Below are 26,777 nucleotides of genomic sequence, written 5' to 3'. Positions count from 1 at the left end.
TACACTTGTGATGGTTCAGCAATGAAATGTCCCAATACTCAACATGACTGCTGTAGTCACTCTACAGCATTGAAGTGCCAAAACTCCCCCCACCCATGACCACTGATTGGCTGCAGAAGTAATTGGTGTTTTTGGCCATCACCACAATTTTAAAGTATGCTCTTGCAAATGGTCAGCCTACCCTTGTACCACCAGAAAAATGATACCCACCACATTTTCCCATCCTCAAAGCTTGAAACTATGCTCAGCAAATGTCCACTAGGTGGCTATGCTGTCTAAAGAAGGGTGTCACCTCCCTTCCCTCACATCCCAGAGTACAAATATGTGTAAAACGTCAGCTCTCCAACTTTATTCAAAGGCTTGGCTTATTATTACCTTGTGGGTATTAAAATAAAAATACATACATTTAACCTTACCTGTAGATGAGCGCAGAAACAGCACCACACCTGGCTACAAGGTTGTATGTGGTACTGCAGCTCAGCTGCATTCACTTCAATATCAGACTCAACTCGTACACTTAAAGGGCATCTGTCAGCAGTTTTGTACCTATGACACTGGCTGACCTGTTACATGTGCGCTTGGCAGCTGAAGGCATCTGTGTTGGTCCCATGTTCATACGTGCCCGCATTGCTGAGAAATATGATGTTTTAATATATGCAAATGAGCCTCTAGGAGCAACGGGGGCGTTACCGTTACACCTAGAGGCTCTGCTCTCTCTGCAACTGCTGCACTTTGATTGGCAGGGCCAGGTGTCATGATATTTTCACTGCCTGGCCCTGTCAATCAAAGTGCAGAGGGAGCAGCAGTTGCAGAGAGAGCTGAGCCTCTAGGTGTAATGGTAACGCCCCTGTTGCTCCTAGAGGCTCATTTGCATATAATAAAACATCCTTTTTCTCAGCGATGCGGGCACATATGAACATGGGACCAACACAGACGCCTTCAGCTGCCAAGTGCTCATGGAACAGGTCAGCCAGTGTCATAGGGACAAAACTGCTGACAGATGCCCTTTAAGTGGGAGCAGCACTGCAGTACCAGTCACGGCCACCACCCAATATACGGCAGTGTATTTCAGCAGGGAACCTGCTCTTGATCCCACGGGTACATTGGCAGTGTCCACACCATCATAGCACCGTCGTAGTCCTCCCGCCTGCGCCATAGTGTTAAGGGGTTAAATTACGCATCGCTGTGCCAGGAATGTGAGCACGCACCGTACCACATTGCCGGAGGGAAATTGCTGATTATTCTTTACTTACACAAAGGCAACAATGAGACGAAGGCGACTGGTGCAGCGATGTCCAAACCTACCGTACGAGAATCCCCCGGAGGCCAGGGCGACGTGACAACGCACAGTATGCTCCGTATTTAGAACTCATTAATCATTGTTATGGGAGGGATCCGGTGACAAGTCCTTCTTCTGGAAATAGGAGTCACTGACGCCTCATTAAGCTCCCCGGAGTCTCTCCCAGCGCCTTCCTCATAAAGAATAAACACTGGTATCAGCATCTCCACCGCCGTCCATCAGACGCGAGGCGTCTACAGCTCATTTACTAGTAGATAAATCGCTCCGCACAAAAATTTGTGGGCGCAAGGGGTATCGACTGCAAAATCCAAGAAACGCGAGTCCGTGGAACGAGTGAAGATTCTAATGAAGTTCCAAAGCAGTGATACAGTCTGAAGTGGTGGCGGTTTTTCTGATATGTGACACCCTATAGGCCATTTTGGATATATTAGGAATAGTATTGGTGTGTGCTTTCTGACACTTAGGCCTCATGCACACGACCGCTTCCATATTGCAGGCCGCAAAATACGGACACCTTCCACGTACAATCTGTATTTTTCTCACTCCCGTTACTAGAAATGACTATTCTTGTCCACAATACGGACAAGAATAGGATGTTGTGTAATTTGCAGAACAGACGGTACATGCATGACGTCCGTGTGCTGTCCATTTCTTTTTTGCGGACCCATAGACATGATTGGGTCCGTGTGCAATCTGCACAACATGCAGATCGGACCCGGTCGTACGCATGAGGCCTTAGTTTATGCTTTTTAGATGGAAATTGCCGGCAGTCTGCAATCAAGGTCCCGCTAGGTCTTACTAGTTGGAGGGGGGGAGCGTGTCCCTCTCCAGTCAGTGCTGCCGCTGTCACCGAACTGAACCTGCTGGCCATTAATTCATAAACTTCTAGGAGGAATAACAGAGGAATGGAAGAACAATGTCAGAAATACAATGGGAATGTAGTTACTAAAACAGACATGTCAGGAGGGGGGGGGGACAGCTCCTCTTTAACCCCTTCCTGACCACAAATTTATGTTGGTGTTCGAGCATTTAAAAATGGCACCTGCGTGCGAGTGGAGTGGATGCTTTGGCCGCCGGGTGCTTGCCGTTTTAAAACAGCGGGCACCCAGGACTAATGTATGCGATTGACGATAACGTTGGTCGCATGCATTTAACCCTTCGCATGTCATGGTCAAATGTGACTGCGGCCCTCCAGCTGTTGCAAAACTACAACTCCCAACCTGTGGCCCCTTCAGCTGTTGCAAAACTACAACTCCCAACCTGCGGCCCCTTCAGCTGTTGCAAAGCTACAAATCCCAGCATGCCTGGGCAGCCTATAGATATTATGGCACGCCGACAGTCGTAGTTTTGCAACAGCTGGAGGGTCGCAGGTTGACCATCCCTGGCCTACGGCACCTGGGAAGATAAAGACCGGGAGCGCACGCTCCCAGTTGTGTTCTGGCCCCCCCCAGCGGGGATCGGGGGACCGGATGTAGTGTGCGGCACCATCTGTACTCTCTAGGACAGGGCTGCTGCACATTAGTTCTTATGAAGCTGCATTGGTGTCTATGAGAAAAGCAATCTACAGTTTGCTTGTTATAGTTCCCTAGGGGGGCTACTAAAAAGTGTAAAAAAATATTAAATTTCACTGCACTCATTACACACACACAAAAGACAACAAGAATAAAGTGTCTCCTGGGCGCCTGGTTTTTATTATTTATGAAAAAAGTGCAGGTTTTTGTAGGTTTCATTGCCCAAAATATGCCGTCTCTGATGATGGACAGTCATCCCCTGTGCATTCTGCATGAAATGCGCCATATTACTCCCCGCCCACAAAAGTGTCCACCAACTCCACCGTTAAAGGGGGACTTCCCATTTTATTGGCAGTGTATGCCTTCACTTTCTGATCGGTGGGGGCCGTCTGGGAATGAAGACGGCCACAGCAGTGCTCTCTCAGGCAAAACATCCCTTCAAACCACATTCTCAGGATCAGTGGGGGTCCCAGAAGTCGGACCCCCTCCGTTTATAAAGTGATAACATATCTCAGTAAGGCGTCATCAGGCGTTATAGAACATTAGAGTTTTTTTTCTTATTTTTTTCTAGAAACTGCGCCTTCCTTGTGCTTAGGTTGTGTTTGGTATTGCAGCTTAGACCCATTCAAGTGGAGCAAATGTTGAGCCGTGATACCAGACACAGCCTATGGACAAGAATAGCGTAATTACCCCCCAAAAATATAAATACCCTCCATTAATTATCTATCCATCACCAGGAAGTACATTCGATGCTGGCAGTGGGTTCACATGAATACTTTTTTTTTTTTTAGCAATGAAGACAAATAAAAAGTTTGTGCAACACAAAAGACTTTTAGGCTGTAACTCGTCGGGCGGCGCCGACTGATTAGCGCCAGTCTTTCATCTTTTGAGAACTTCCTCTGCTCGCTGCGGTTTGCGGATGTATCACAGGCATCGAGCGTCCTTTTAATCAGCTGTTCACAGAGGGCCGTATTGATTTCCACACAGTAGCTGCTATTCACATACCGCCACCGTCAGCTCTTATACTCCGCTCCTGGCAGTCCCTGGTATTAGAGTCAAATATGCACATGTAGGCAGGAAGCATTTAAAACTGGAAGCAAGGGGGGGGGGGTCTACAGAAATTTTAAATACCCCAAAAAAAGACTTTAAAGGGCCCCTGGCAGCAGATTTGTACCTGAAACTGGCGGACCTGTTACATGTGCGCTTGGCAGCTAAATGTTTGTGTATAGTAAAACATCATTTTTCTTACATATGAACCAAAAAAGATGTCTTCAGCTGCCAAGAGGGGGTGCAAAGGAGCTCTTAACAAGCTCTGCCTCTGATGCCACCAGATGTAAGGCAGCGATCATATAAGTCAATGTTTGACCCTTTTAATAGGTCTTGAGATATGACTCGGATATTAAATAAGCCAGCATCTCATCTGCAGCCAGCTGTTTCAGGATGATTGCCCCTCATCAGTGCAGAGCAGAGTACTGGCTTAACTGGGTGAGAGGCCTAGGTCAGGATTTTGGGGGGGCAGGACTATCTCTCCTTAACTGGCGTGAGGAGGCTTATAGGCCATACATGCTCCTCCTCAGGAAAGAAGGGATGCAAATAAGCTTTGCCTCTGATGTGACCAGATCCTGACCTAGGCCTCTCTCCCAGTTAAGCCAGGACTCTCTGCTTGCACTGATGAGGGGCAATCACCCTAAAACAGCTGTCTGCAGATGAGATGCTGGCTTATTTAATATCAGAGTCATGTCTCAAGGCCTATTTAAAGGGTTGAACATTGACTTAAGCTACCTTACATCTGGTGGAATCAGAGGCAGAGTTTGTTAAAAGCTCTTTTGGCAGCTGAAGGCATCTGTGTTGGTCCCATGTGCCCGCATTGCTGAGAAAAAGGATGTCATGGTAGCTGCAAATACAGTGAAGGAGTTTAAGCATGCATGGGATAGGCATAAGGCCATCCTTCATATAAGATAGGGCCAGGGGCTATTCATAGGATTCAGTATATTGGGCAGACTAGATGGGCCAAATGGTTCTTATCGGCCGACACATTCTATGTTTTATTATATGCAAATGAGCCTCTAGGAGCAATGGGGGCGTTGTCATTACACCTAGAGGCTCTGCTCCCTCTGCAGTTTGACAGGGCCAGGCAGCAAAAGCATCATCACGTCTGCACCCGTTAATCAAAGTGCAGAGGGCGTCGCAGATGCAGAGCCGCTAGGTGTAACGACAATCCCCCGCTGCTCCTAGAGGCTCATTTGCATAGATTAGAACTGTTTTTCTCAGCGATGCGGGCACATATGACCATCGGACCAACACAGATGCCTTCAGCTGCCAAGTGCCCATGCAATCAGTCAGCCTGTTGCCCTTTAAAATGCATTTCCTGCTTCTTCTTTTTTGCCATTTTTACACCCTTTTTAACACCTCTCCCTGAGCAACCAGTGTCTACACCCCCAGCCCTTGCTGGAGATAGCATGGATGTATCAGTAGAAGGGGTCCCCCGCTTGAGGCTCTCTTTTTCCATGTACGTTACACGTTACATGGTCTGTAATGCTTCATTTCACCTGCAGGATTTAAATATTGATCACCTATCCTCAGAATAGATCATCAATATCTGAATATCTAATCAGTGGGGGGGGGGGGGGGGGGTCAGACTCCCTGCACCGCTCCTGGTTAGACATCGGAAGGTGAGGGCTACAGCCTCTACATAGTATACAGAGAACAGCGCTGCACATTGTATAGTGGCTGTGGTTGGTACTGCAGCTCCACCCCTTCTCTTGTGTCGCGCTTGTTTACAGACTTCAGCGGTGACGCCCCGTCCACCTGTACATCACTGTGGTACACCCTTTTGGGGAATATGGGAGTACTAGAGGGTGGTCCTCTGTTCAGAAGTCTCATCTTTTGCCAAAGTGGGGAATGGATACAATATCTCCTGCTCTGGAGGACCTGTCCTGTCTTGCATTATACAAACAACCCTTGGACTTGAACGGACGCGGTGCAATGCTTCTTTTCTCCTGTGGTGGCGCTGCAGGGAAACTGGACACTGACTGCTTAGCTTACAGGTGATCGATTGGATTTCCAAAAGAAGCAGACTTTGATGAGCTTATTGGTAAGATACCTTTTTAAGAAGAAGGGATTGTCCTCGGTGGAGAACCCCTTTAATGTACTTAGGCTTATCTGAATATTTAGATGCTCCTGAAAAAATAAGCAGCAGTGTGTACTAGCAAACCCAAAACATTACAAGAAGACATACATTACTGGGATTCTCCAGGATTCCAAAAAAACTACAATAGCACCACAGCTGTCCACAGGCTGTGTCAGGTACTGCAGCTCAGCCCCATTAATTTCAATGGTACTGAACTGCTATACCAGAAACAACTCGTGGAATGGTGTGGGGCAGTTTTTTTTGTCTAATCCTGTACAACCCCTTTAATGAAATTTACATTACCACGCTTACAAGACACAAATTCCTTCACTTTGACCATTTTAGCGTCAACGACGAAAACTGTACAGGATTAAAAATAATAATAATACTGGACAGTCCCTTTAAGGGCTGTCCCGAAAATTACATAAATTACATTGAAAAAAAAAAAAAAAGTTACTAGATTGAAATCAGAAACAGTATGCAAGTGAAATCAAAACCTGGCGAGTCTCCGGTTCATCGGCCAAGGCCCACGGTTAACGATGATCATCATTTGGCAAGATAGCAAGTCAATGGTCATCTACTGTCTGGTGAGTAGGCATCGTGCAGGCCCTACAGTCCAGGCAGCAGAGGCGAGGAGCCAGGACCTGCGGGCTCATTACGATTTACAATTTGCTATTTTGTCTGAATTGGGAAACCAAGTTGAGAACTTGTTCGGAGGCCTCGATATGCTTCACCCGGAGGTATCTAACACTGTTGACGGAGGTGTTCTCCAGGAAGTAGCGGTAGTTGACCATCATCCCACAGGAGGATGCAGCTCCCCGTGGACTTGTATCAGCCATCCAGTTCAGTCTCCACATGACAGCCCCGTTCTGCAAGTGGAAGTTGGCCACCGGGTTTAAGGCGAAACCCCGAAGCTTCTCTCCGTACAAGTACCAAGCGCAAAGCCTCATCAACGGGGCCTCCAGAGCCTTGACCAGTCTTTCACACTTCATCCACTCATTGCTGGTGAAGAGACGCTTCAGGGTCTCAACGGCCGGTGCCTCTGTGATGTCCGATATCTCCTTGCACTCAGATTCCAAAAAGAGCTCAGTCCTCCCCATATCTTTTATTTGTGAGTTGAACGCACCAAGGAGCCACTTTGTAAATCCAGGGATCGGCGACAAACTGGAGAACTCGGAGATTTGGCAAAACTCACCCTGCAAAATATAAAGCATAGTATAGTTACATGACGTCTGAATGCAGAAGCTGCTGCCGAGTCCCTCTTGATTGGATGTAATAAATATTTAATTGGATAGCAGCGCCACCACAGGGGAAATTAAGAATTACACCTCCTATTGAAATCAATTGAATGTGCATGTAAGATACAGAGGTGTTGGGTCTTCCAATACAAAAACTCTTCTCTGTAGTCACACTTTGCTCTGTCTAATGGATTAAAGCCCAGTATAAGGAAACTCCCTTTTATTAACTTAGAATTCCATAATACGATAATAAAACGGGTTTCTTAACCTTTGAACCAGAAGACAAACCACAGGACTTAAAATACATTTCCAAAAATAGCATAAACCCCCTTATATTTGGCATCCCCATAACACTTACAACATGGTGGAATGGTGGTGAAGGGGGGGGGGGGGGGTTCTTGCTTGTTCCCTCCAAATTAAAGGCAAACACATTAACCACGAAGTAGTCAGAAACTGCACCCCAGCAAGACAAGACCACTTATGGCTGTGATGATACACAAATAATAATAATTTTTTTAAAAAAAGCTATTTGTTTCAAATCCCAAAATCTTAAATTGCCCTGAAGGCCAATTATGGTCTGTTCTCTAAAGGGTTAAGCAAGAGGTTACCCTTTTATATACTATGGTTTAAGAAAGGAGGTCCCCCCAGTCAGGATGCTACAAAAAGCGCCCCAACATGTCCATATATTACATAAACAGCCCATTGATTTCAATGAGAACCTTGTAATACTTCATTTCTCCTGTGGTGGCGCTGCAGAGGAAATAAACACTTGCTCCACTGCTAGGATCTCAACAATCAGTTGTGATCTGTGTGGAAATCTGGTGACACGGTGTAATTAGTTTCGTCTTGGAGGACCTGTGTAATACTTCATTTCTCCTGTGGTGGCACTGCAGGGGAACTGAACACTTGCTTTAATGCTAGTATCCTAGCGATCAGCTGTGATCTGTGTGGAAATCTGGCAACATTGGGTAGATTTATCAACGCTGGTGTAGAGAAAACTGGCTTAGTTCCCCATAGCAACCAAACAGATTCCACACTTTGGAAAATGAAATGCTCTGGACACTTGCTCTACTTCTAAGATCCCAGAGATCAGCTGTGATCTGTGTGGAAATCTGGTAACATTGCGTATTGTTTGTAATGGGGGGACCCATGTACAGTGGTCGGGTTTCAGGGGGCCCCAATGCTATGCTGAGGTATCACATGTTGATGCTCTCGGGAAGGGATGGTAAGGCATGGTGTACCCCAAGGGGAAATAAGTCCGCAGAGTCAGGATTTGCAGCAAACCAGTGTGCTTCTTTACTGGAGGAATTCAGGTGCAAAACAATACAGGCGAGGCATAGAGCTGGCTTCTCGTCTCCTCCCTGGCAGAAGAAGGGTTTGATGATGAGGAAAGGCCTGAGCTAGCTGTCTGTCTCTCTCTCTCTCTCAAAAGGCTGGAGGTCCACGGTCTGTGGCTCAGTAGTTCGGGTGACCCATGGTCTGTGGCTCAGCGTCCCCTTCTAGTGACTCATGCAGACTGACATAACTCTACCCCTCCAAGCACTGATCCCTACCTGCAGAACACTAGGGGCTCTGACTGCTCTCCTTATATACTATTTCTAGATAGACTGGAACCTTCTAGTGGGAGGGGTGGAGTGGAGAACCATAGTACAAACAGATACAAAGTTACCACTCCCGTCTCTCATAGACTGACATTAGAGACTCAATGACACAGCAGTTTTTCCAAACAGAAAAAGGTTTCCATACATAACAACAGAGCTAAAAGCAGACATTCAAAAGGTCAGTCTGTCTGGTTTTGGTGGTAAACAAGTCTGGATTTTTTTCCTCCAAAACAGCCTCTTTTTTTAAACCCTGTGGGAGACGTGGAAAATTACCAGCTTCTCATTCAAAGTCCCAAAAGTCTCTCAGTATTCTTTCACCCTTTCCACAGAACTTTGCAAATAAAGCGCAAATGAACAGGACATATATCACAATATACATACAAAATGCAAGGCCTCATGCACACAAAACGTATTTTGTTTCCGTTCAGTTTTTTTTGCGGATAGGATGCGGACCCATTCATTTCACCGTGTGCTGTCCGCATCAGTATGTCCGTTTCGTAGCCCAGCAAAAAAATAAAATAAATAGAACATGTCCTATTCTTGTCCGTTTTAGGCATTGTTACAATGGATCCGCTCTCTTTCACACAGCAGATTACCTGCACGGGATCCGCTCATGTGAAAGAGCCCTTAGTATCTCCTGCGGTGGCACTGCAGAGGAACTGAACACTTGCTCTACTTCTAGGATCCCAGTGATCAGGTGTGATCTGTGTGAAAATCTGGTAATATCGTGTAATTAGATTTCATTGTGGGACCCATGTAATACTTCACTTCTCCTACGGAGGTGCTGCAGAGGAACTGAACACTTGCTCCACTGCTAGGATCGAAGTCATCGGCTGTGATCAGTGAGGAAATCTAGTGGTTTCATGTGATTGTTTTCTTATTGGAGTAATCTTCTAACAAAAAGGAATTGTACAAAGTTGACTAACCCTCTAACATTAACTGCTCCAAAAATCTGTGTGTCGAACAAGTCACAGTGGAATAAAAAAAAAAAAAAAAAAAAAAAAAAAGCTATTCTTGTCTCCATAGAGCCTGTCACTTCTCCGCCTCGCTCTAGTCAAGAATGTACGTATCTCTATTCTGTATATTTTAGCAGGCGGCACAAAAATATTTTTGCATTCAAGGTCCTGTTCCACTTAAGAGGAGTCGTTTTTTGCACGCACTCCGGCCTTCAATCAGCTGACTTGTTTTTATCGAATCCCTAATAACCGCCAGTAAGGAGCAAGCATGCTTTCATTAGAGCCGTCATTAATCAGACCCGAGGGAGGAAATAACAGGAACGGCACATTACACTTAACTTTTATATTCCCGTCTAACGGTCACCATGGATACCACTTACCTTTTAAAAGTTTCCACCCAGTTCAATGCAGAGTTTTCAATTAAATAAACTTTTGCCAAATGGCCGTTGATATACGAGACGTGAAAACTGTACTTTTATTTAACCCATGAAAACATTACCGATCATAAGGTCGGTTTTATAAAAGCTCAGCCATGTCGGCGGTGCTGAACTCAGTGCGAGAAATCATAGATTGAAAATAAAGTGAAAGTGCTTAGACTTAAAGGGGTGATCCGGATAGTTACAATTTAAATAGATTTATATAAATACAATACAAAAAAAAAAAATATACATTTAAATAAATACACTACAAAAAATACAGTTACACCTATGCTCTGTTTAGGTCATAAGCATCTGATCGGTGGGGGCTCGACACCTGGGCCTCCGGCGCTTCTTTGTATAAGCGATAACATGCATACATACGCCACTGCTGCAGCCAATCACTGTTCTCCTAGGTAAAGAGTCGCACACCACTGAGGACAGCGATTGAGGGCCGTACACCCGCATTGTATACAAACAGCGGGAGAAAGACAAGAGCTGCGGTGCAGAGGGCGGCAGGGAAAAGAAGGTGAGTACAGGGTGTATTTAGTTTTGTTTTTTATTTCAAAGGAGTTTTCCGGTTTGCATCAACATCCTTTGAAATAACCATTTATGAAAGCAGCAGTAATTCTGTAATCACATCCCGTTCTGGGCTGTGGTCACATGACCTTGTCCATGCAGCTTTTTATTATTTCCTGTGATGTTATGTCCATTGGAACTAGACATGGATCTGACTACTATACAGACGTGGATACACTACTACAGTAGTCATATCCACGTCTAGGTCCGTACCACCCAGTCACCGATACTGCTAGATTTACATACTAAAAGCCGACACTATTCCCCTATATTCTTGCAATCCTACCCTGCTGTTTTTTTCCCTACATAAGATCTCTCCCCCACACGCAGTAAAAACTACAAAATACCGTCTCCAACATTTGAGAACCGCTCTCCCCCGCTGTTACAGCAACCCAGCGCTCCCACTACTGGGTAATGTGAACCCAGCGCTCCCACTACTGTTAATGTGAACCCAGCGCTCCCACTACTGTTTAATGTGAACCCAGCGCTCCCACTATTAATGTGAACCCAGCGCTCCCACTACTATTAATGTGAACCCAGCGCTCCCACTACTGTTAATGTGAACCCAGCGCTCCCACTACTGTTAAATGTGGACCCAGCGCTCCCACTACTGTTACAGCAACCCAGCGCTCCCACTACTGTTACAGCAACCCAGCGCTCCCACTACTGTTACAGCAACCCAGCGCTCCCACTACTGTTACAGCAACCCAGCGCTCCCACTACTGTTACAGCAACCCAGCGCTCCCACTACTGTTAATGTGAAACCAGCGCTCCCACTACTGTTAATGTGAAACCAGCGCTCCCACTACTGTTTAATGTGAACCCAGCGCTCCCACTACTGTTTAATGTGAACCCAGCGCTCCCACTATTAATGTGAACCCAGCGCTCCCACTACTGTTAAATGTGGACCCAGCGCTCCCACTACTGTTAATGTGAACCCAGCGCTCCCACTACTGTTTAATGTGAACCAAGCGCTCCCACTACTGTTTAATGTGAACCAAGCGCTCCCACTACTGTTTAATGTGAACCCAGCGCTCCCACTATTAATGTGAACCCAGCGCTCCCACTACTGTTAATGTGAACCCAGCGCTCCCACTACTGTTTAATGTGAACCCAGCGCTCCCACTATTAATGTGAACCCAGCGCTCCCACTACTGTTAAATGTGGACCCAGCGCTCCCACTACTGTTAATGTGAACCCAGCGCTCCCACTACTGTTTAATGTGAACCAAGCGCTCCCACTACTGTTTAATGTGAACCAAGCGCTCCCACTACTGTTTAATGTGAACCCAGCGCTCCCACTATTAATGTGAACCCAGCGCTCCCACTATTAATGTGAACCCAGCGCTCCCACTACTGTTAATGTGAACCCAGCGCTCCCACTATTAATGTGAACCCAGCGCTCCCACTACTGTTAAATGTGAACCCAGCGCTCCCACTACTGTTAATGTGAACCCAGCGCTCCCACTACTGTTAATGTGAACCCAGCGCTCCCACTACTGTTAATGTGAACCCAGCGCTCCCACTACTGTTAATGTGAACCCAGCGCTCCCACTACTGTTAATGTGAACCCAGCGCTCCCACTACTGTTAATGTGAACCAAGCGCTCCCACTACTGTTTAATGTGAACCCAGCGCTCCCACTACTGTTTAATGTGAACCCAGCGCTCCCACTATTAATGTGAACCCAGCGCTCCCACTACTGTTAATGTGAACCCAGCGCTCCCACTACTGTTTAATGTGAACCCAGCGCTCCCACTATTAATGTGAACCCAGCGCTCCCACTATTAATGTGAACCCAGCGCTCCCACTATTAATGTGAACCCAGCGCTCCCACTACTGTTAATGTGAACCCAGCGCTCCCACTATTAATGTGAACCCAGCGCTCCCACTACTGTTAAATGTGAACCCAGCGCTCCCACTACTGTTAATGTGAACCCAGCGCTCCCACTACTGTTAATGTGAACCCAGCGCTCCCACTACTGTTAATGTGAACCCAGCGCTCCCACTACTGTTAATGTGAACCCAGCGCTCCCACTACTGTTAATGTGAACCCAGCGCTCCCACTACTGTTAATGTGAACCCAGCGCTCCCACTACTGTTAATGTGAACCCAGCGCTCCCACTACTGTTAAATGTGGACCCAGCGCTCCCACTACTGTTACAGCAACCCAGCGCTCCCACTACTGTTAATGTGAAACCAGCGCTCCCACTACTGTTAATGTGAAACCAGCGCTCCCACTACTGTTTAATGTGAACCCAGCGCTCCCACTACTGTTTAATGTGAACCCAGCGCTCCCACTATTAATGTGAACCCAGCGCTCCCACTACTGTTAAATGTGGACCCAGCGCTCCCACTACTGTTAATGTGAACCAAGCGCTCCCACTACTGTTAATGTGAACCCAGCGCTCCCACTACTGTTTAATGTGAACCAAGCGCTCCCACTACTGTTTAATGTGAACCCAGCGCTCCCACTATTAATGTGAACCCAGCGCTCCCACTACTGTTAATGTGAACCCAGCGCTCCCACTACTGTTTAATGTGAACCCAGCGCTCCCACTATTAATGTGAACCCAGCGCTCCCACTATTAATGTGAACCCAGCGCTCCCACTACTGTTAATGTGAACCCAGCGCTCCCACTATTAATGTGAACCCAGCGCTCCCACTACTGTTAAATGTGAACCCAGCGCTCCCACTACTGTTAATGTGAACCCAGCGCTCCCACTACTGTTAATGTGAACCCAGCGCTCCCACTACTGTTAATGTGAACCCAGCGCTCCCACTACTGTTAATGTGAACCCAGCGCTCCCACTACTGTTTAATGTGAACCCAGCGCTCCCACTACTGTTTAATGTGAACCCAGCGCTCCCACTACTGTTAAATGTGAACCCAGCGCTCCCACTACTGTTAAATGTGGACCCAGCGCTCCCACTACTGTTAAATGTGGACCCAGCGCTCCCACTATTAATGTGAACCTAGCACTTCCACCACTAAAATAGAACTGGCATCTAACTCTGTAACCAGTCCTCTGCAACATAGCATCCTTTTAACAAGCCCAGGAATGAAGTCTAGTACTTGAAGTACTCCAGTACACAGCGCAGTAGATCGCTTCATACAGAAGGAGCGATACACAGGATCGCGCTTCACATTAAACTCACTGACATACCGCTGAGATAAAATATAAATAAAAACAAAATAAATGGACTTAACGCATGTAAATTCCCACAGTTTTATTAGACTACTAACATGCTGGCTTATCAGATCCTTAACATGCTGAATTATGCAGAAACGCGCCTATGGCTGTTCGCATTCTCCTCCCACCCTCTGGCTTGAACGCCAAAAATGCTTTTAAAAAATCACTGTCTGCTGATGTTATGTGCATCATTGTCCTGATGAAACGCTTTGACCTGAAATAAATGATCATCTGTCTTTTTACCAATACTTACCTGGTACCACATCCCTGCTGACAGCGCCGATACAGGAGGTTACAATCGTTTTTTACTCTCTCACTGACAACCGCATCTCTGGCACGGGTAGGAACGCAGGCAGCAGCGCAGGCATCCCGTATGCTGGTCGAGCAATACACAGTAGTTGTGACTCCTCACAACTATAAAGGGTAAGTGCAACTATTTTTATGTCATTATCTAATATCAAACAGCACCACACATGAGGCGCTGCCTCCTCTCCTTTTTCCCCCCTCTTGCTTGGACAGTGACAGGGGAGTACCCCCTGCAAGGGGAAGGCTGTGTGCCAGCCAGCAGAACCTTTCTGCTCTGCTGGGCCCGGAGTCCAAAGCTGAATGCCTCCAGAGTCAGGAGTAAAGATTCCTTTAATAAAGACAGAGATAAAGGCAAAGATACAGAAAGATAAAGACTGAGTCAGACTACAGAAAGTTAAGTACAGCAGCAAAGGAGAAGTTTCTATTTAATCCAGTTAACATGGCAGTGCTCAAGAGTACAGATGTAGCAGAGCTGAATGTGTTTGCCTGCCAGAACTTATGCCAAAGCCTGCTGGTAACCAAGATAAAGTTGGAAGATTGTTCCTTGTTGAAAGTTTATGCAAGTAAAGCTGTTAACTACTCCAGTACAAGTCTGGACTCAATTCATTCTACAAATCCCTCAACTATTCACCCTATTTCCACTGCTTCGGGCGAGTACGCCTGGGGTTCCAGGATATCCAGGTAGGAGCACCGTGACACGTGCATAGCCACAACACCTAAAGGGACATTTTAGGCAACCCTTACACCACTCTGGCATTCCTACACCTGAAAAACAGGAATATAACTACTATAATACTGCTGCTATGTACAAAAATATAACTACTATAATACTGCCTCCTATGTACAAGATTATAACTACTATAATACTGCCTCCTATGTACAAGAATATAACTACTATAATACTGCTCCTATGTACAAGAATATAACTACTATAATACTCCTCCTATGTACAAGAATATAACTACTATAATACTGCTCCTATGTACAAGAATATAACTACTATAATACTGCCTCCTATGCACAAGAATATAACTACTATAATACTGCCTCCTATGTACAAGAATATAACTACTATAATACTCCTCCTATGTACAAGAATATAACTACTATAATACTGCCTCCTATGTACAAGAGTATAACTACTATAATACTGCCTCCTATGTACAAGAATATAACTACTATAATACTCCTCCTATGTACAAGAATATAACTACTATAATACTGCCTCCTATGTACAAGAATATAACTACTATAATACTGCTCCATATGTACAAGAATATAACTACTATAATACTGTCTCCTATGTACAAGAATATAACTACTATAATACTGTTCCCTATGTACAAGAATATAACTACTATAATACTGCTCCCTATGTACAAGAATATAACTACTATAATACTGCTCCCTATGTACAAGAATATAACTACTATAATACTGCCTCCTATGTACAAGAATATAACTACTATAATACTGCCTCCTATGTACAAGAATATAACTACTATAATACTGCTCCTATGTACAAGAATATAACTACTATAATACTGCTCCTATGTACAAGAATATAACTACTATAATACTGCTCCTATGTACAAGAATATAACTACTATAATACTGCTCCTATGTACAAGAATATAACCACTATAATACTGCTCCTATGTACAAGAATATAACTACTATAATACTGCTCCCTATGTACAAGAATATTACTGCTATAATACTGCTCCTATGTACAAGAATATAACTACTATAATACTGCCTCCTATGTACAAGGATATAACTACTATAATACTGCTCCTATGTACAGGAATATAACTACTATAATACTGCTCCCTATGTACAAGAATATTACTGCTATAATACTGCTCCTATGTACAAGAATATAACTACTATAATACTGCTCCCATGTTTTCTGTTTTAAAAAAAAATACTTTTAAAGCTTGGTGGATTCTTAATTTTTCAGCTTTCTTTACTACCCTGGAACATTTTCTAAACCTGTAACCTGACGAGTTATTTTTATTTTCAGTAATGGAGTAATATATGACAGAATCCTTTCACATAGAGTACTGTGCCACTCTCCTCCGATGTTCACCGCCCCACCCTCCTGCGCACTTCAGCTCCATGGCTGCAGCTAAACCTTCCATCCACCGCTAACTGTCTAATACAGATCCTAAATCGCAGAGAACAATTTGACTCACCGCACATTAATGAACACTTCAAGCAGGGACATGCCATTAAAAGTAGCAATACCCATTAGCAGCAACGTATGTGCCTGGGTCCAAAAATATCAAATACCGCTGTGCAGTACATTTTAAGAGATGTAATGCAAAAAAACACCACTTCCTAAAGTGCAGAGCAGCAGAACAAGTTGTCTGTTTACTGGCACTGAACCTGCAAGGGATGGCAGCAAGAAATAAGGTTACGGACCTGAAAAGGTGAAAAATTCTAGCTGCAGCTCTGGTTGAGAGTAGAGTAGAAAACACAAAGTAGCAGAAAACTGAAGGGCAACCATTGCCCCGGTGGACTACAAGGTTGCATTTGACTGAAACCACACCTGCTTTCCTATAATGGTGTATATTGGCACCGAACCAGCAGAGGGCGGTCCAGTGTTCTGAAAGGTAAGAATTTTACATGCAGCTCTGAATGTGATTGGAGTAGAAGAAAAGGGCAGCCCAGTGTTCTGAAAGGTAAGAATTCTACATGCAGCTCTGGGTGCGATTGGAGTAGAAGAAAAAAGCAGTCCTGTGTTCTGAAAGGTAAGCATGCAGCTCTGGATGTGATTGGAGTAGAAGAAAAGAGCAGTCCCGTGTTCTGAAAGGTAAGCATTCTGCATGCAGCTCTGGGTTGCTTTTGGAGTAGAAGAAAAGGGCGGTCCTGTGTTCTGAAGGTAAGAATTCTACATGCAGCTCTGGATGCGATTGGAGTAGAAGGACACAAAGTGGCAGAAGACTGGAGGGTAACCTATGCCTTCATTTTTAATTTATTTTTTAAATTAGGGTTCACACTGGTGCAGTACAAGGTTCCTATACAACTGGTGTAAAGCCCAAACCTCCCATAATGCACCACAGCATGGAATAAACTGTACAGACACTGAACCAGCAGAAGGCAGCAGTGAGCTGTGATGCCTTGGAACAGGGTGATGGTGAAATTAGCAGGATTTTGATTGCAGCTGTAGGTGTGACTGGAGTAGAATATCAGGAAACGACTCTATATTTGTACTTTAACACACAGCTGAGCTTCACAATATTTTTCTCTACATTTCTTCTCTGCAGCGCCTCTCATTTTTCCGCAAGGTGACTAGGTAAACATTTGCACGCCCTGAAAAACACTGGAGCCAGGGATAATGAAGAGGACGTGCTCAGCGGGCTTTAAAACCAACTACTGTGTCACATGTTTGATATATGTCTCCGTTTTACAGTTCATCCTTGGCAGGCGGAGGGAAAGACACGCTGCGGTGAACGAGCGTCTACGGCCAACAAAACACAACTGTGGACGAGGCTTCGGGTGGATACAAAAATATATAGCAGCTTGTCGAAAAACCAAGCACCATTAAAAACCGTCTCCCAGCGAGGCCTGACGGCAGGCGGCTTCTGAGCCCCCAGACTGTGTCACGTCTTGTATTAGCTGAACAAGCAAAACCGAAGCACAAGGCCGGAGTTTGTCACAGATGATAAAAAAAAAAAATCCAAAGGAAGGTATAATAATTGATGTGCTGTAAACCCTATACCAAACCCAGAACCCCCTAGTGCAAAATAGATATAAAACACATACAGTGGGGGAAATAATTATTTGACCCCTCACTGATTTTGTAAGTTTGTCCAATGACAAAGAAATGAAAAGTCTCAGAACAGTATCATTTCAATGGTAGGTTTATTGTAACAGTGGCAGATAGCACATCAAAAGGAAAATCGAAAAAATAACTTTAAATAAAAGATAGCAACTGATTTGCATTTCATTGAGTGAAATAAGTATTTGAACCCCTACCAACCATTAAGAGTTCTGGCTCCCACAGAGTGGTTAGACACTTCTACTCAATTAGTCACCCTCATTAAGGACACCTGTCTTAACTAGTCACCTGTATAAAAGACACCTGTCCACAGAATCAATCAATCAAGCAGACTCCAAACTCTCCAACATGGGAAAGACCAAAGAGCTGTCCAAGGATGTCAGAGACAAAATTGTAGACCTGCACAAGGCTGGAATGGGCTACAAAACCATTAGCAAGAAGCTGGGAGAGAAGGTGACAACTGTTGGTGCGATTGTTCGAAAATGGAAGGAGCACAAAATGACCATCAATCGACCTCGCTCTGGGGCTCCACGCAAGATCTCACCTCGTGGGGTGTCAATGGTTCTGAGAAAGGTGAAAAAGCATCCTAGAACTACACGGGAGGAGTTAGTTAATGACCTCAAATTAGCAAGGACCACAGTCACCAAGAAAACCATTGGAAACACATTACACCGCAATGGATTAAAATCCTGCAGGGCTCGCAAGGCCCCCCTGCTCAGGAAGGCACATGTGCAGGCCCGTCTGAAGTTTGCCAATGAACACCTGAATGATTCAGAGAGTGACTGGGAGAAGGTGCTGTGGTCTGATGAGACCAAAATAGAGCTCTTTGGCATTAACTCAACTCGCTGTGTTTGGAGGAAGAAAAATGCTGCCTATGACCCCCAAAACACCGTCCCCACCGTCAAGCATGGGGGTGGAAACATTTTGCTTTGGGGGTGTTTTTCTGCTAAGGGCACAGGACAACTTATTCGCATAAACGGGAAAATGGACGGAGCCATGTATCGTGAAATCCTGAGTGACAACCTCCTTCCCTCTGCCAGGAAACTGAAAATGGGTCGTGGATGGGTGTTCCAGCACGACAATGACCCAAAACATACAGCAAAGGCAACAAAGGAGTGGCTCAAGAAGAAGCACATTAAGGTCATGGAGTGGCCTAGTCAGTCTCCGGACCTTAATCCAATCGAAAACCTATGGAGGGAGCTCAAGCTCAGAGTTGCACAGAGACAGCCTCGAAACCTTAGGGATTTAGAGATGATCTGCAAAGAGGAGTGGACCAACATTCCTCCTAAAATGTGCGCAAACTTGGTCATCAATTACAAGAAACGTTTGACCTCTGTGCTTGCAAACAAGGGTTTTTCCACCAAGTATTAAGTCTTTTTTTGTTAGAGGGTTCAAATACTTATTTCACTCAATGAAATGCAAATCAGTTGCTATCTTTTATTTAAAGTTATTTTTTCGATTTTCCTTTTGATGTGCTATCTGCCACTGTTACAATAAACCTACCATTGAAATGATACTGTTCTGAGACTTTTCATTTCTTTGTCATTGGACAAACTTACAAAATCAGTGAGGGGTCAAATAATTATTTCCCCCACTGTACGTACAAGACGCAAGGAAAAACATTCAGATAAAAAAGAAAAAATAATGATGTATATGACAAGTATGCTGTCCCTGTAATACACAAGCTACAAGTATAGACCATGTCCATCAAACACCAGGCTGACTATTACAGGCTACATAAACTATGGCACCGAAATGTTTGCATTTGCTTCCTAAATGAGAAAGGAAGTAACTGTCTAAATATCGTTCATTAACAATTTTCTACTCTTTTTGCTTCTGCAGAGTTTGCACAAGTCCTTCGTCTGGCTGCGGATGCATCTGACATGACCCCATCAGAGCTCCTCTTTCTCTCTGCTTTCCTCTTCCCTTCTGTTAGTGTTAGAGACAGCAGCAGAGAGGGGAAGGGGGTTGTACATGGCAGATCAGAGTGTAGAGAGGGGGGAAGAAATCGAACAAGGGCAGATCACCCCAGCTATACATCAGGAACAAAGCACAAACAAAGCTTGCAAAAAGATAAAAACTTTCGGCTCTTCCCCTCCCTTCTCTCATATGTTAGAGAGAGCAGTGGGGAAAGGGGGAAGGTTGTACATGGCAGATCAGAGTGTGGAGAGGGGGAAGGCACCCAAAGAGAGCAGCTGACATAGCCTGTAGATAGGGAATAAAGTGCACAAAAAGAAGTTTGCAATGGGAAGGCAGCAGCATCCTGGACACACACATCCAGCATGGATTATTGGGACGGACACATCAAGACAAGAAAAATCTGAGACGAAGGTCAGGTTGTAAACTCAATATCAGGACAATGAAGACTGCAGACTGAAGCTTGGGGCAACTTTTTACTCAAAGGTGGGGACTAACATACACAGCCATTAGGTTCAAAAGACTATTAAGGGCAATAGTGGTAAATTGTGTTATGCCAAAAGCAAAGCATAAGAGTGTGTAGTGAGACCAGAATCATTAAATCATGTACCACCCATTAAAGGGGGTTGTATTTTCTTAAAGGGCTTCTGTCTTACATATTATAAAAATAGCTTTTTAACAAATTCTACTGAACCAAAATGAATATTTAGCTTATGTATAGGGAGCTCGCAGTATAGGGATTATTATTAACCCCCAAAAAAAAACGGTTTAGTGGGCTGACAGAAGCTCTTTAAACATTGGTGGCATACCGCTAAGATATGCCACTAAAGTCAGATAAGGGCAAGTCCCACCTAGAACATGACCCCCAAAGTGAGCGGAGAGCACTCGCACATGTGTGGCCACCCTCTATTCGTTTCTATGGGACTGTCGAAAAGAGTCGAGTGCTAGCTCAGCTGTCTCCGGCAGTCGAATAGAAGTGAATGGAGCAGTGGCCGTGCTCGCAGTGTGTGCTCTCCAGTCATTTCTATGGGACTTCCGAAAACAGCTGAGCTCGCTCGATTGGCTATATTCATAACTCATAAAAACGAATGGAGAGAATGTTGCTTACGTACTGTGTCCTTTTCTTCACTTTCGGGGGTTCCGTTCTGGAGATCGGTCCGGGCCCCAAGAGGTAGGACCCTCACCTATCTGCCATTGGTGGCATATCCTAGCGATATGTCTAAGATGAGACAAGCCCTTTAAGGGTTCCAATTTACAGTATGTGATTGAAAAGGGCATGACCTACCGCTCAAGTTTTACGACATTTATGTAGTGCCGCCCACCACCACATTAACTGGCCACTGATCATTAACGCACTGGTTGACAACAATAGTTGACGAATACTTTTAGGACAAGGTCTTAAAATAAACAAGAAAACCCAGTCCAAAAGTCTGTCTATGGCATACAGAAGTCATTGAGTGGCGCCCCCGTATGTCGGGTGGTATATCTGCAGCAAACACTAAGATTTCTTCCGCAAATGTGCGGGGGATGTGTAATCGGAGCTGCACAAGGATTATCCCCATTCAATCCAGAAATTATAAACTTACTTATTATAAAAGAGGCAAAATCCATGTGAAATGGGTCACCCAAAAACTATTTACTTGCATTGGAGGTGCATCATGGGAGCATGTGATAAGATTACACACCAAAACCATCAGGTAAAGTTTAAATGGGTCTCAAGAAACGGAGCCCTCCACTTGTTTGGACTTGAAATGATAACACAAGATGCAGTTTGGACATTTTCTTGGCCGAGATACCGCTATCGATGAGCTGGATGAGGCAGTTTCTCTTTTCTTGGTAAATTTTCTTCATGGCGGCTCCTGGGTTTAACCCAGTGACCTTTTGCTTGGGAACCATCCTAATAACACACTGAGCTATTAGGGAAGGTGAGGACTGGTTGTAATCTGTAGTATCCAAGAAGAAAGAGATTGTTCCACCACCAGGAGCAAAACACTAACAATGCGGTTACCGTATTTTTTGCTTTATAATTGTAACGGCACCGTTTCAGCAGACAAGGGGTTAAAATCCGTTTAGGCGATATGCCCCTTTTCTGAGAGACAGGCACAGCTATTGCAGAACACCAACCTCCCGAACTGGATACAACATAGCACTCCAAACTGGAACCTCGCGGATAGCTGTCAGCAGGCGAACAGGAAAAGCATTCAGTCGGCTTACACTCCTGGCAATCAGTCTCCAACAGCATACATGGAATCCCCCCAATAACGAGACAAGGCTCCGTGTTGAGGGTCAAGCAGTGCTCTGTGAGTTAAAATGGCCACTATCTATTGTTCTCACCATGTGCTTCATCCAAGCAAGTAAGGCAAATGATGCAATCCAGGGACAGAGGGCTCCGTCCCAAGTGCCTTAAGACCCAATAACTTAAGGGACCATAATCCCAGGGCAGGAGGCTGGTAAACAGCCCCCTCCAAAACACTGTGGCGAGGTTGGTTTCGCCACACATCTCCCCCCCCTCAGGGAAGACTAACCAGATACCTGACCTCACGCCGGTCGGTACCTGAGTTAGTCTGGCAGCCCACCCACAACCCAATACTGGACCTGCTGAATTTCGTAGCCTGTCTCTGTCCAGTGAATCCACCAAGATTATATTTGTAGCTGGTACTCCCGATCTCTGAGTTGCTCCCTGGATTGGAGTGGAGGTTGCTTTGTGGGCAGGGATCAGTGGGACTCTGCCCTGGTACCAGCGCTACCATGGAAGAAGCCTGGTTGGAGTCTGGTTGTTGGAGGGGGAAACCGACTGTCTCCCCTTTGGCTAAACTGCCCTGTTGCTGGGGGACAGGAACAACTGTCCCTACCCCCTGTGCTGTAAGTGCAGAGACCACGGTCCCATCTGCACAGTTGTGGGGCTTACTGTCTCCCCCTGGTGCGTTAATCTGCCGCTGGGGAGAGGGGGTAACGAGCTCCTCTCCCATACATACTTCCAGCCGCTGGGGAGGGCGACCGACCGCCTCCGCTCCCAATACAGTGTCCTGCTGCTGGGGAAAGGAGACTGGGCTCTCTATTCCCTGTAGGACACTCTGCCGCTGGGGGACAGGACCGACTGTCTCTGCCCCCTGTAACTCCGTCTGCCGCTGGGGAGGGAGGCCGTTGCTCTCCTCTCCCTGCACTTCACACTGCCTTTCCGGCATATCACTCTGCTGCTGGGGGGCAGGAACAACTACCTCTGCCCCCTGTAACTCAGCCTGCCGCTGGGGAGGGAGGCCGCTGCTCTCCTCTCCCTGCACTTCACACTGCCGCTGGGGAATGGAGACTGGGCTCCCACTGTCCCGCAACCGTAACTTCCGATGGAGGTCCACCCAACGTGGCAGCTGACCGTCACCTTCTGCCCGGTATAGTAGGGTCGTAGACACTAGATTCCTCACGAACTTCACGTATTTCTCAGCTGGATTGGGTCCGAAGAAGTTCAGCCGCAACCACATCATACGGTCAAATTCCTCCACAGAGTATCTGTACTCCACTGCTGGTTCCATCCTGGTGCTTTTAGGGTCACTGTACTGAGACATGCGTTGCCCTTAAATTGTAAAATCCAAAGAAATGGTGTCTCCTGTAGCTGTCCTTCTGGCTGTAGGAACGATCCCGCTGCTTGCCACCAATGTAACGGCACCGTTTCAGCAGACAAGGGGTTAAAATCCGTTTAGGCGATATGCCCCTTTCTGAGAGACAGGCACAGCTACTGCAGAACACCAACCTCCCGAACTGGATACAACATAGCACTCCAAACTGGAACCTCGCGGATAGCTGTCAGCAGGCGAACAGGAAAAGCATTCAGTCGGCTTACACTCCTGGCAATCAGTCTCCAACAGCATACAGGGAATCCCCCCAATAACGAGACAAGGCTCCGTGTTGAGGGTCAAGCAGTGCTCTGTGAGTTAAAATGGCCGCTATCTATTGTTCTCACCATGTGCTTCATCCAAGCAAGTAAGGCAAATGATGCAATCCAGGGACAGAGGGCTCCGTCCCAAGTGCCTTAAGACCCAATAACTTAAGGGACCATAATCCCAGGGCAGGAGGCTGGTAAACAGCCCCCTCCAAAACACTGTGGCGAGGTTGGTTTCGCCACAATAATACGCACTTTTTTACGTCTTATAAAGTGAATACTAGTGAGCGCTTCCATTATGTAAGGTGCCGGGAGCGGGGAGTGAAGCGTTTCCTGGGGGGTCCTGACATTAAGAGCTGACATGGAGGGCTGATATGGGGGGTCTGACATGGAGGGCTGATATGGGGGGTCTGACATGGAGGGCTGATATGGGGGGGTCTGACATGGAGGGCTGATATGGGGGGGGCTGACATGGGGGGTCTGACATGGGGGGTCTGACATGGGGGGTCTGACATGGGGGGTCTGACATGGGGGGTCTGACATGGGGGGTCTGACATGGGGGGGCTGACATGGGGGGGCTGACATGGGGGGGCTGACATGGGGGGGCTGACATGGGGGGTCTGACATGGGGGGGCTGACATGGGGGGGCTGACATGGGGGGGCTGACATGGGGGGGCTGACATGGGGGGGCTGACATGGGGGGCTGACATGGGGGGGCTGACATGGGGGGGCTGACATGGGGGGGCTGACATGGGGGGGCTGACATGGGGGGGCTGACATGGGGGGGCTGACATGGGGGGCTGACATGGGGGGGCTGACATGGGGGGGCTGACATGTGGGGGGCTGACATGGGGGGGCTGACATGGGGGGGCTGACATGGGGGTCTGATGTGATGTCCTGATGTGGGGGTGTGATCTGAGGTCTGATGAAAAATATTTTTTCTTATTTTCCTCCTCTAAAACCTGGGGTGCGTCTTATAAAGCGAAAAATACGGTACATGACAAGAATCTGCATAACTAATCATATGCTAAATAGCTGCTAGTCCAATTTATGTATGAGATAGCCAAGATGAATGTCTATAAAACGATGCTGGTCTCACGTTCGAAGCTGTGGTGGAAGGCGAGATATGGAGCCTGAAAGTCAGAAGCTCAAAACATTGTTACCCTTTTGCTCATCAGTGTATGTAAGATAAGATTGGCTATAGACAGTCAAGCTTCGGGAGACCAGCTGCTAATCTAACGTCCAAGGCCACCTTCGGTATATAATTGTTTTATTTCCACCCAAAAACGATGGCAAAATCCCACGGCCTTAGAGTTGAGGAGAATGAATGGTGATAGCATGTCTTCATTCAAAGCTCATTAGGATTCCCTCCACATCCAATCTGCATAATTGCCTGGCCCGACAATAGCGTGCAAAAACAAATCTCTCCTTTTTTCAGGTGGCTTTTTTTGCTTCTTTCTCAATAGTCCCGGCCGTTAAACATAAATAAAAAAATAATAATAAAAAAAAAAACATCCGACACATTTATCTCACCTGGAAACTCATCAACTTCAAAAGGTCGCGGGCGTTTGTCACTTCTGCTAATGGTACACAGCTGTTAGCCAGAGATAGAAGACCGCCCCTTTAAATACGGCTAAACACGCTGTGGTGAAAGTGTCCTCATGACACCCCTCTGTCCTTTCAGTGAGTCAGTGCCGGGCACAAAAGCCCTTTGCAGATGCGAGGCAGTTACTAAGAGAGACAGAAAGGCACATCACAGGCGCTAAATAACTTATCGCGCCCACAAAGAAATGACAGCAGAAGCCGGCCTTTGATGTTCTAGTGGTACTGACAACTGCAAATGTCAGCACGAGATTAGTTTCTACCAGTGAAAAGTACCGGGGAAAATGCATTAACCCCATCACTGACAAATAATATTGTCACGCTTCGTTGTGGGAAGAAAACACCACACCAAGCATAGGAGGGAAGGGGGAACAGGGAATCAGGCCTGAGAACTAGGGATGGAAAATGGACACCTCCTAGTGAAAACCCTAACCAAAATCCTGACTGACTACCGGTATGAACAGACCCCAAAGGTAGGCGAGTTCATACCCAGGAATACCTAGAGTCCTATCTAGCCCTATAGGACCCTGGTAGTAATGGCAGGGATGAGACTACCTGTAAATCCAAAAAGGAAGGACGAACAGGAGTCTCCTTCAGGCCTAATACAAACAATAGGGAAATGCAACACATAGAACCCAAACAAAATACAAAAGGGAAAGGAAAGACTTAACTTCAAAAGGAGCAATGGAAGCACCAGGAACTCCGCCGAGATCCAAACCCAATCTTTCCAAAAGGTCCAAACAGAAGCTATAAACCGTACAGCATTGTGGGAGAAGCAGCTATAAATAGAGGTTAAATTACCCTAATAGCCACACCTGGGGAAAGAACCCAGACGTCATTTCATCCAAACGGAAAACATGTCAGATCAAACCATGTGTTGCCAGTCTCACCGATCTCCTGCCACCTGACACGGGAACGTCCGTGACAAATATACTCTCTCACAGCAAAGTGCCCATCGCCTGGCATCAATGCAGGTCTATGCTGATGGACTATTGAGTTTTTTTACCCCTACCACAGGGCGAGTACAAAATCTCCATTCAACCCCTATAGCAGGAATCAAGATATTAAGCCCTATATTGTTTTCTTCTGCAAACCCCAGGGCTATATCATCTTGGTGGGTTCAGTAAATCCTCAGTCTTATAAAGCAAGATGTATTCATTCATTGGTAACTTCAGAGGTATCTACAGACCTCGGTGTCGGTGGATGCTGGCGTCTTCAGAGGTGACTGTACACCTCTTTGTCAGTGGATGCTGGAGTCTTCAGAGGTGACTGTACACCTCTTTGTCGGTGGACGCTGGCGTCTTCAGAGGTGACTGTACACCTCTGTCGGTGGACGCTGGCGTCTTCAGAGGTGACTGTACACCTCTT

General features: G+C 46.0%; 1 protein-coding gene across 1 annotated transcript in view; it reads right to left on the bottom strand.

Moving 5' to 3' along the window:
• Positions 1-6,046: 6,046 nt before the first annotated feature.
• Positions 6,047-26,777, bottom strand: part of MLYCD (malonyl-CoA decarboxylase) — a 46,098-nt gene continuing 25,367 nt past the window's right edge. The window contains exon 5 of the mRNA XM_044270396.1: positions 6,047-7,137. Coding sequence (XP_044126331.1) covers positions 6,604-7,137 — 534 coding nt within the window. The 3' untranslated portion in view covers positions 6,047-6,603. The remainder of the gene's footprint in view (positions 7,138-26,777) is intronic.

This window comes from Bufo gargarizans, chromosome 10 (assembly GCF_014858855.1).
Source record: "Bufo gargarizans isolate SCDJY-AF-19 chromosome 10, ASM1485885v1, whole genome shotgun sequence".
NCBI classification, from domain to species: domain Eukaryota; kingdom Metazoa; phylum Chordata; class Amphibia; order Anura; family Bufonidae; genus Bufo; species Bufo gargarizans.
The sequence above is the reverse complement of the archived record's forward strand: the minus strand, read 5'-3'. Positions and strand labels throughout refer to the sequence as shown.